General features: G+C 28.0%; 3 protein-coding genes and 8 non-coding genes across 13 annotated transcripts; 2 read left to right on the plus strand and 9 right to left on the minus strand.

Annotated features, from left to right (window-relative positions):
* Positions 1–245: 245 nt before the first annotated feature.
* Positions 246–2,951, plus strand: LOC141524476 (RNA-binding motif protein, X-linked 2). 3 transcript variants are annotated; one of them, XM_074238381.1, is made up of 3 exons: positions 246–1,022; positions 1,228–1,324; positions 2,479–2,951. In XM_074238381.1, the coding sequence occupies exon 3, from the start codon at positions 2,532–2,534 to the stop codon at positions 2,949–2,951; it is 420 nt and encodes a 139-aa protein (XP_074094482.1). In that variant the 5' UTR covers positions 246–1,022; positions 1,228–1,324; positions 2,479–2,531. The 3 variants fall into 3 exon arrangements, with proteins under 3 accessions (XP_074094482.1, XP_074094481.1, XP_074094480.1); XM_074238380.1 differs by lacking the exons at positions 246–1,022; positions 1,228–1,324 and adding an exon at positions 1,773–2,180 and having other exon boundaries at positions 2,423–2,951; XM_074238379.1 differs by lacking the exons at positions 246–1,022; positions 1,228–1,324 and adding an exon at positions 1,785–2,180.
* On the minus strand, positions 483–554 carry Trnan-guu (transfer RNA asparagine (anticodon GUU)). Its single transcript has one exon. It is a non-coding gene; the product is annotated as a tRNA-Asn (tRNA).
* Positions 635–706, minus strand: Trnan-guu (transfer RNA asparagine (anticodon GUU)). The gene has a single exon. It is a non-coding gene; the product is annotated as a tRNA-Asn (tRNA).
* Positions 787–858, minus strand: Trnan-guu (transfer RNA asparagine (anticodon GUU)). Its single transcript has one exon. It is a non-coding gene; the product is annotated as a tRNA-Asn (tRNA).
* Positions 939–1,010, minus strand: Trnan-guu (transfer RNA asparagine (anticodon GUU)). The gene has a single exon. It is a non-coding gene; the product is annotated as a tRNA-Asn (tRNA).
* Trnan-guu (transfer RNA asparagine (anticodon GUU)) lies at positions 1,090–1,161 on the minus strand. The gene has a single exon. It is a non-coding gene; the product is annotated as a tRNA-Asn (tRNA).
* Positions 1,241–1,312, minus strand: Trnan-guu (transfer RNA asparagine (anticodon GUU)). The gene has a single exon. It is a non-coding gene; the product is annotated as a tRNA-Asn (tRNA).
* On the minus strand, positions 1,393–1,464 carry Trnan-guu (transfer RNA asparagine (anticodon GUU)). Its single transcript has one exon. It is a non-coding gene; the product is annotated as a tRNA-Asn (tRNA).
* Trnan-guu (transfer RNA asparagine (anticodon GUU)) lies at positions 1,558–1,630 on the minus strand. The gene has a single exon. It is a non-coding gene; the product is annotated as a tRNA-Asn (tRNA).
* Positions 2,926–4,779, plus strand: Nac (GDP-fucose transporter nac). The gene is made up of 4 exons (XM_074238373.1): positions 2,926–3,063; positions 3,298–3,502; positions 3,585–3,723; positions 3,802–4,779. Exons 1-4 carry the CDS (start codon positions 2,999–3,001, stop codon positions 4,395–4,397), a joined length of 1,005 nt encoding a protein of 334 aa, XP_074094474.1. The 5' UTR covers positions 2,926–2,998; the 3' UTR covers positions 4,398–4,779.
* A 110-nt stretch (positions 4,780–4,889) lies between these two features.
* On the minus strand, positions 4,890–6,896 carry LOC141524469 (molybdate-anion transporter-like). The gene is made up of 2 exons (XM_074238370.1): positions 6,613–6,896; positions 4,890–6,389 (listed from the first exon to the last, which is right to left on the minus strand). The coding sequence occupies exon 2, from the start codon at positions 6,352–6,354 to the stop codon at positions 5,077–5,079; it is 1,278 nt and encodes a 425-aa protein (XP_074094471.1). The 5' UTR covers positions 6,355–6,389; positions 6,613–6,896; the 3' UTR covers positions 4,890–5,076.
* Positions 6,897–9,814: the final 2,918 nt, after the last annotated feature.

Genomic DNA, 9,814 nt, shown 5'->3' on the forward strand with positions numbered 1-9,814 from the left:
AAAAATTACAAGTGAAAATTTTTAGAACCATTAAAAAAGAATGAGGTTAAAGTTAACAGACTTATAAGTGATTTTAAGTGAAGACAATTTAAGATTTCAGCGTTGATCTAATATTTAACAATTTCTTCTATTACTAAAGAATAATGAAGAAGTAAATGGATAAATTGGGAAAGAAATTAGATTTTTCAATTTATCATTTAACATATCATTCGTCATAGTAATGTTTATCTGGTTTATATTTTTAGAAAAAATTAAGATTCTATTTGATTGGAGCCCTGCAAAAAACCAAAAACTAATTATCATAACCAAGATCGACCTTCATTGAAGATTACGCGTTGGATCCAACAGTTAACTACCAGACTGTGAAAGCAAACACCAAACAATTGGATGTCGGATTCTAAGTTAAAACTTGGAATGAGTTAGTATTGAATTTCTGAAAGAATTTTACAGAATGTATTTTTTTGAGCAATTGCTAAAAGATTCGTCCCCGGGTGGGTTCGAACCACCAACCTTTCGGTTAACAGCCGAACGCGCTGCCATTGCGCCACGGAGACAATTAATCACAGGTAAATCGATGAATATTAACAATCAATTAATTTATTTGTAATTTTTTTTGAACAGATGGCAAAAGATTCGTCCCCGGGTGGGTTCGAACCACCAACCTTTCGGTTAACAGCCGAACGCGCTGCCATTGCGCCACGGAGACAATTAATCACAGGTAAATCGATGAATATTAACAATCAATTAATTTATTTGTAATTTTTTTTGAACAGATGGCAAAAGATTCGTCCCCGGGTGGGTTCGAACCACCAACCTTTCGGTTAACAGCCGAACGCGCTGCCATTGCGCCACGGAGACAATTAATCACAGGTAAATCGATGAATATTAACAATCAATTAATTTATTTGTAATTTTTTTTGAACAGATGGCAAAAGATTCGTCCCCGGGTGGGTTCGAACCACCAACCTTTCGGTTAACAGCCGAACGCGCTGCCATTGCGCCACGGAGACGATTAATTACAGGTGGATTAATAAATATTCATGATTAATCGTTTTTTTTACAACTTATTTAAACAGCTGGCAAAAGATTCGTCCCCGGGTGGGTTCGAACCACCAACCTTTCGGTTAACAGCCGAACGCGCTGCCATTGCGCCACGGAGACAATTAATTACTGATTAATCAATTAATATTGATAATTAATCAATTTCTTTGCAATTTTTTTGAACAGGTGGCAAAAGACTCGTCCCCGGGTGGGTTCGAACCACCAACCTTTCGGTTAACAGCCGAACGCGCTGCCATTGCGCCACGGAGACAATTAATCACAGGTGAATCAATTAATGTTAATGATTAATCAATGTTTATTGCAATTTGTTTGAACAGTTGGCAAAAGACTCGTCCCCGGGTGGGTTCGAACCACCAACCTTTCGGTTAACAGCCGAACGCGCTGCCATTGCGCCACGGAGACAATCGATTTGCAAAAATTTTAGAATTACTTATCAATTAATCAAAATTGTTTATATAACATTTATCTTTTATTGATTGAGTCGATAAAAAAGGTCGCCCCCGGGTGGGCTCGAACCACCAACCTTTCGGTTAACACCCGAACGCGCTAGCCATTGCGCCACGGAGGCAAATACTAAAAAAATTTTTAAAAAACACACCTGGGTGTTATATGTAACAATGTACTATACATATTTCTCTATTTTACTTTTTTTTTTTTTTTTTAGATTCACAATTAATCAAATACATTAAACTAAGCAATTAAATTTTTTACCATTTTTTTTTTTCGTTGAACTATTTTTTGATTTGAATTTTCGCGCTAATTTTTGTTTTATAATTTCTGCGCTAGAGGCGCTCAAAGTCGTAAATTCTTCTGAGCTGATTTAAAAACGTTCTTGACTATCATAACACATCAAGGTTAGGTTTAGTTGTCCGATTATTATTAAGCAAAACGTAAAGAAATATTTATTGTTGCCTATGATAATACTAAAGTTAGCAGTCAGCTGTTAATTTTAAAAGTTTTTTTAACAAATTAACTGCACTAAAAAAATACTTTTAAAAATTTTCACTTTTAAATTTTATTAATTTTTACATGTGAAACTTTTTAATTAAATTTTTTTTTTTTAAATAATTTAATTGCTATTTAACTTCAGTGTTATTGCCTATGTCCATTTGCCACGTGTAAGTTATTATTATTTTGATAAAACATTTATTATCTATGACATTAAAGTCAGCTGTCACTTGAAAATTTTTTAATTTTTTTTTAATAAATAAATTTGCTCCAAAAATTTATTTTTAAAAAATTGCATTTGTAGTTTTTTAAAATTTCTAAATGTCAATTTTTTTTGCTATAATTTATTTTTTATAAAAATTTTTAAAATTATCAATTACTAGCTAAGTTAATTTTCATTTATCATCTACAGCAATCAAATAAAAAAAAAAAAAAAAACCATTGCTGATATTTTTTTTATCTATCCAGACTCTCAGATAAAATCACGCTGAAGTTAAAAATTAAATTGGAGATTAAATGCCATGAATCCTCTGACAAATGTCAAAAACATAAAAAAACTTGGCGAGCAGGAATTGCTAAGAGAGTCTACAAGCTCCTGGCACGACCAGTATAAAGACAGTGCCTGGATATTTTTCGGTGGTCTCTCCTACGATTTGACAGAAGGTGATGTAATTACTATTTTCTCTCAATACGGTGAGCCTGTTAACATAAATCTTGTAAGAGATAAAGACACTGGGAAACAGAAAGGTTACGGGTTTTTGTGCTACGAGGACCAGCGAAGCACTGTTTTAGCAGTCGACAACTTAAACGGTGTCAAGATTCTAGGCAGGACGATAAGAGTTGATCACGTCTCCAATTACAAAGCTCCGAAAGACTCCAAGAGGATTGATGATGTCACAAGAAAATTGAGGACCGAAGGATGTGGTCCTAAAAAAAATTAATTTAATAAATTCACTGTAAACATAGTGTATAATAAATTTAAATCATCATGCTGCCCAACGACACTTTGCTGAGCAAATACATAAAAATTTTTACCGTTGTCTGTATTTATTGGTAAGTCTCATCATATTTTTATGACATTAAATTAAAGTAAGCTGTCACTTGACAATTTTTTAATTTTCTTCAACAAAAAAATTATTTTTAAAAAATTGCTATAATTTATTTGTTAAAGAAAATTAATAAATTGTCAAGTGACAGTTAACTTGAATGTCATAATATTTTTCGAGAAGTAAAAAAAAGTAGTGAGTTATTTAATTAAACTACAATAATTTGTATTTTATTTTTTAGGGTCGTCTCAATATTAACTGTGTTTGTCAATAAAACATTATTATCGAGTAAATATTTGAGTCTAGATGCTCCTATGTTTGTTACTTGGTTCCAATGTCTTACGAGTGTCACAATTTGTTTTATTCTTAGCAAGTTAGCGAAATTATTCCCATCAGCTATATCATTTCCAGATGGCAATCCTTATACAATTAATAACATCAAAAAGGTAGTTTATTTATTCTTTAAACTTGCAAAATTAATCAAAAACTCATTAAAAAAAAAAAAAATTAATTTTATTGATATTTTAGATTCTTCCACTTTCAATTCTATTTACTTCAATGATTGCAAGTAATAATTTGTGTCTCAAATATGTTGGAGTTGCATTTTATTACATTGGAAGATCACTTACAACCGTATTCAATGTAATATTCACTTATTTTTTACTCGGTAAGTATTTTAAAACACTGTCAATTATTATATATAATTCCAATAAATATATTAATAATTAATTTTATAAATTAAAAGGTCAAAAAACATCATTTGGATGTATAGTTTGCTGTGGAGCGATAGTAGGAGGATTCTGGTTAGGAGTAGACCAAGAAAATATCGCAGGATCCCTATCAATAATCGGAACATTCTTCGGAGTTCTAGGATCCTTGAGTTTATCACTCTACTCAATTTACACGAAGCGAATACTACCGCTGGTTAATCAAGAAATCTGGCTGCTCTCTTATTACAATAACGCCTACAGTATTTTTCTGTTCATTCCCTTGATGGCTTACAACGACGAGTTCAATACTCTCTTGAACTATGAGAAACTCGGCGAGCTGGACTTCTGGCTCCAAATGTTGGTCGGTGGTCTCTGTGGTTTCGCCATTGGTTATGTTACAACCCTGCAAATTCAAGTGACCTCTCCATTGACGCACAACATCAGTGGGACAGCAAAAGCTTGTGCTCAGACTGTATTGGCTTCTTACTGGTACAATGAATCCAGACAATGGCTTTGGTGGCTCAGTAATTTTATCGTTTTAGGTGCATCTGCTATTTATGCGCGACTCAAACAAATTGACATGGACAAAAATCATAGAAAAGATCAAGTTTTGTTACCCTATAAGAAATAAGATTCTTAAAAATTTTTTTATCTCAATTATAGTGATAATTTTTATAATAATTATGATACTGAATTTAATAGACACTTAAAAATTTTTACAATTAAATGACAATGAAAAAAATTCAAGATTTAAGGTAAAAGATCCAGTTATTGACACTTGCAATTTTATTTTAATTAAAAAAAAAAAAAAAAAAAATTCAATTCTAATAAATTAATAAATACAATTTTTAAATTATAAATTTTAAGAAAATTGATTTTTTGATAACATTTAATTTTTTTAATTAGAATAAAATTGTAAGCTTTTACCTTAGAAATGAAAAAAAATTTTTTATAAATAATTTGTGTTATAAAAATTAAAATCAATTAATAAAGCAAAAGTGAAGTAAAGTAAAATAATTTTCCGATATTCAGTCTGGTAATTTCAGTATCATCAATAATTGAGATTTCTATCAGTTATTTTATAATATTATTTAATAGAATAATTAAAATATTGTATATTAAATATAATAAATAATTTTTATTGTTTATAACTTGAAGTTTTAACAAAAATTAAAGCTTAGAATGTAAACTACTAGCCAACAGTCTTCTATACTTAAAATATTTAATACTTAATAATACTATTTTTTATGGACAGTACTCTCCATAAAAAAAAAAAAAAAAAAAATGATTAAGATTTAAAAATAATTTTCTTAAGCGATTAGTACCTTTGGATTAGAATGATTAACACACTTGTCCTCATTAATAATGGAATAATCTCTCTTGTAGGCTTTAACAAATTCGACACAGTAAAGTGAAGCAATACTCAGGCACATCGCACTGAGTGCAAATATCAACCGATTGTCAGGTACTCCAATTCTTATGTAAAGCAATACCACGCATATTAGCAAATTAGACGGCAACCGAAACCAATTAGCGACACTGGTCCGGTGGACTTCTGGCACGATGATCCCGCGTAAGTAACCAATAGCTGGATAATAAATTCCAACTGATATTTCAAATATCAAAAATGATACTAGACATACATAAGTACCTATTTGCTCTCCGTCAAATTGCAGTTGAACGTGAATACCTATTGTGCTGACAGCAATACTGAATAGCGCGAGAACAACGCTGGTACAAAGGAGCATCAGCCGGCTTATTTGGTAATAATTAACTAAAATGGAATGCAACGCGCTGCCGAAAACTATACAGAGCATGAATAAACTGAATATCAGGCCATTGCTCGGCTGTATCGGGTCCAAAATCGGCGTCCAAAGGAAGATAAATGTGTACATTATTGTCTCGAAGAGCGTTTGGATCAGCCCGAGATAAATTAACAGGCCGTCGTTACGGAAAATGACACTTAAACCTTGCAGTAAGTTTGAGTAGACTTTCTTGTGGCTGTTTTCTCGCCAGGTAGTCATGCAGGTGACCCCACTGAGGACGCACACTGGAATTGCGAACATAAATGGAGCCACTGGTCCGTACTCGAGTGTGTCCGCTAATATTGAGGCTAAAATTCCGGCAGCAATCGCCAGCAGACCGTTGTAAAATGTTGACGAAGCCAGAGTCGAGCCCATCCAGTCGTGAGGAAGATCTGCTGATAAGTGACGGCTTATGTACCAAGATTCGAAGCTCGAGAATAAAATTGACGCTGATATTCCTCCGAATATTCGGCCCACGTGGAGCATCATCAGGTCTGAGTAATTTGTGCTAACACAGGCAACTATTGTGCTGATAAAATAGAAGACACATAATTTTTTACGGCCGAATTTATCGGCCAGGTATCCTATTAAAACTCCGGAAATTGCGCTGCTGAGAAATCCCGTGATGTATAAAATTGAGATGTCTGTTGTTGTGTAATTGTAGTGGAGATATAGTTTATAGAGGTAAGGTCCTTGGATCCAGTCGACAAAATTACCCAGCAAGTAAACTATTAAATATTTTTTTTTTAGGCTTTGGTATATTTCAATGTTTTCCGTTTCCATTTTGATTTTATTTATTCGTTTATTTTTTTTGTTTTCTGAAAAATATTTTTTTTTAATATTAGATTTATTTAATAAGGATCAGGTGAAAATACCATCAATTGATTTTATTATTTGTCTGTCAAACTAAATATCTGAAATTTTGTCAGAATTTATTGATAGTCTTTTTAAAACCTGATCCTTATTACAAATTATATCTCAAGACCTGAAGTTTTTTATTATTAATACAATTATTTTGACAGATTATAAAATTAAACTTACCATTTTATTGGAATTAAAATAAAAGTTTTTTTTTTAATAATTCTTAGATTACGGTGCCACGTTTCAACCACATTCTGATAAATGTGGTTGATAATAATTCTTTCAGTTTTTTTAATGACATTTGATAATAGTTATAAACACAGTATTGTTTTCAAGTGTTAAAAATTAATCTTGTATAGGTTAGTGCTTTATAATTTTGGCGCGACTTTTAAATCTGACATTTTCAATTATATTGAACTTAAAAAAAAATATTGAGCATGCAAATAAATTAATACTTAAAAATTGGTAGTTAGTTTAAGAAATATTGTCATAAATCATAAATCATAAATAAAAATAAGTTCAATAAACAAAATAGATTTAATTATAAATTTATTTTCAAATAAAATACACGATATAAATACATAACTTTAAATAATTAGATAAATTTATTAATTTTTTAAATTCATATTAATTTTTTAAGCCGCTAAATTAATTATTGCACTCAATATAATTTATTATTTTTATTTATTAAGTGTTGCTTATTTATTATTATTATTTTTATGACACTGAAGTTGACAGAATTTTTAGAATTTTTTCTTATTGAAAAAATCATTACAAAAAAATAAAAAAACAATTTTTATTTGTAAAAAACTTGAAAAACAATACGTGAAATTTTTTAAAAATATTTTTTACTTCTAATTTAATAATTTAAAAAAATGTCAAAAAATTTTTATTATTGTAATTTATTTGTTTTAAGAATTTAAAAAATTGACAGCTGTCAAATAACTTCAGTGTCATTTATAGTGATTTATATATAAGATATACTACTGATAATTAACAAATATACTTCAGCAAGGTAATGCGCAATAATTTTAGCGTACTGGTGATATTAAAAAATTCTATGGGAAATTATTGATATAAATTTTGAGAGCAGTAGGCTTGTGTAGGTTTACAATTTATTATTAATTATTAGTATCAATACATATTATTATTATTATTATTATTATTATTATTAATATTGTTACCCGTCGGGAAGTTAATACATTGGACTTATACCAGTTATTTTATTTAAAATGTCTTATAAACTTACAGAAATACACTTTCGATTAATATTGTATATATTTATAACACTGAAGTTGACAGATTTGTTGACATTAGAAATTTTTATGAAAATAAAATTAGCCGACATTTAAAAATTTTTAGAATTTTTTTTTATTGAAAAAATTATTACAAAAAAATTTTTTTTTTGTTTTAATTTAATTATTAAAAAAAAATCAAAAAATTTAGAATGTCGGCTAAACTTTAATGACATAAATTAATATTACCAGAAAAAAAAATTTTCACCTGTGAAAATTCATAAAAATTATCAGTGAAAATTTTTAAAAGGATTTTTTTATTGTAATTAATTTATTAAAATAATTTTTAAAATTAATAGCTGCCTGCTAACTTCAGTATTATATATATATATATATATATTAATGTGTATATATACACCTTAATAAATAATAATAATAATAATAATAAAATAAAAATAATAATAATTTAATTATAATTAAAATATTTAAAAATTGTTGATTAATTGCTTTATAATATTAAATACCCGGATTAGTTAGATACTTCTAAACATAATCAGCCTCTTTATTTATTTTAATCAACAACTATAAAAAATTATTTATTAATCTCATAATACGACTTTGTATTATTATTCTGAGGGAAGAAATTATAACTATCATTATTATTAATTACCATTTTTATTTAAACAATTATTAATTTTTATTAACTAATTAATTAATTAATTATTAAAGTTACTATCACAAACTCGTCGTTAATGAATCGATAAATAGCCAATTGGCAATAAGAATTTTAATTTTTATATTAAATATATATTTTTTAAAAAGTCGCTTCGAAAAAATTTGTTATTTTGTTAAAAAATAATAATTTTTTTGTATTTTTATTGATATAGGTACGTTAAATTGTATAAAATCGAATGGTTATTAAAAAAATTTTAATAATCAAATAAAATAAATAAAATATTTATTAAAAATATAAAAATTAAATTCCTTATTGCTCATAATTACAATAATCGTTATTCAAAGGCAACGAGTTAATATTTTTTACCTAAATCTCGTACAAAACAATATAAACTAACACTAAAATGAATATCGACAGGTTTAGCGGCTAAAAAATGATTAATTAATTGATAGTATTGATTATTAAAAATAATAATAACATACCATTGAACTTAAAATAAAATAACATAATTATATTTATAATAATATCGAAGGCAAAGTAAAATTAATAATAAAAGCTCTCATCCGCTTACATAACTTTATATAGGCTTATTTTTTATTACCCAGAAGATGTAATTATAATTAAACGTAATTCCTAGAGGAACTATCTTATAAATTACGTCTTCTAACACAACTTGGGCGCATTTTGGCACACGCTTTACTCCTTTTAATTAATTCCTTATAATCTTTTGATAAATCGGTAGTTTATTAAAAACTATTCCTGCGTCATTGTTTTGTTACTTATTTAAATATTTTTTTAATTAAATTTAATTAATAACTATCGATTGAGCTACGTATGAATAATGGTAAAATTACTTAATAAACTCGTATTAGATATTGTCCAATAAATTCCGACATAATATTTTTTTTTTCAATCGCTTTCTTTTTTTATTTGTTCTATTTTATTGTAATCTATCAAATCCATCGTAATTCATTTTATAAAAGTATCGAGAGTATTTTTTTGCATACAAGAAATATTTTTTATAAATATTTATTACAACACAACAGACATTTTTAAAATTTTTTTTTTGTTCTAGCTTCAATTAATATATACATTGTACACCCTACCCTATCTACTTAGAAATTTTACAAATCAAATTATTTACGTCGAATCGTTAACAAATTTTTATTCACTTAATTCTATATCAATTTAATAATTCCTATTAATTACAAACATATTTTTATGACAAAAATAAAATAAACTCTCGATACTTATTTAAATATCGGGCGGATTTGATGGTATAACTTTTTGTTCAATACTATTTAATAAACCACCATAGTTTTGACAAGTTGAATTAAAAACTTGCATCAAATCACGTGTTTATCACTTTGCTTAATTAGTTATATACAAGACTAGACTCTTATCGATTACAATTTTTCGTCTGTCTGGTCGTTATCACTTCGCAAGATCCTCTTCGAGTCTAAGTAATTTA

The sequence above is a fragment of the Cotesia typhae genome, unplaced genomic scaffold (genome assembly GCF_013202065.1).
Source record: "Cotesia typhae breed Kobodo isofemale line unplaced genomic scaffold, CoteBio_Ctyphae contig_22, whole genome shotgun sequence".
NCBI lineage: Eukaryota > Metazoa > Arthropoda > Insecta > Hymenoptera > Braconidae > Cotesia > Cotesia typhae.

Excerpts from the sequence above, each read along its gene's own strand:
- LOC141524476 (XM_074238381.1), top strand. The coding sequence starts at position 2,532 with ATGAATCCTCTGACAAATGTCAAAAACATAAAAAAACTTGGCGAGCAG.
- Nac (XM_074238373.1), top strand. The coding sequence starts at position 2,999 with ATGCTGCCCAACGACACTTTGCTGAGCAAATACATAAAAATTTTTACC. Across the intron at positions 3,503-3,584 it reads CAATTAATAACATCAAAAAG|ATTCTTCCACTTTCAATTCT; the intron begins GTAGTTTATTTA and ends TTGATATTTTAG. Across the intron at positions 3,724-3,801 it reads ATTCACTTATTTTTTACTCG|GTCAAAAAACATCATTTGGA; the intron begins GTAAGTATTTTA and ends ATAAATTAAAAG.
- LOC141524469 (XM_074238370.1), bottom strand. The coding sequence starts at position 6,354 with ATGGAAACGGAAAACATTGAAATATACCAAAGCCTAAAAAAAAAATAT.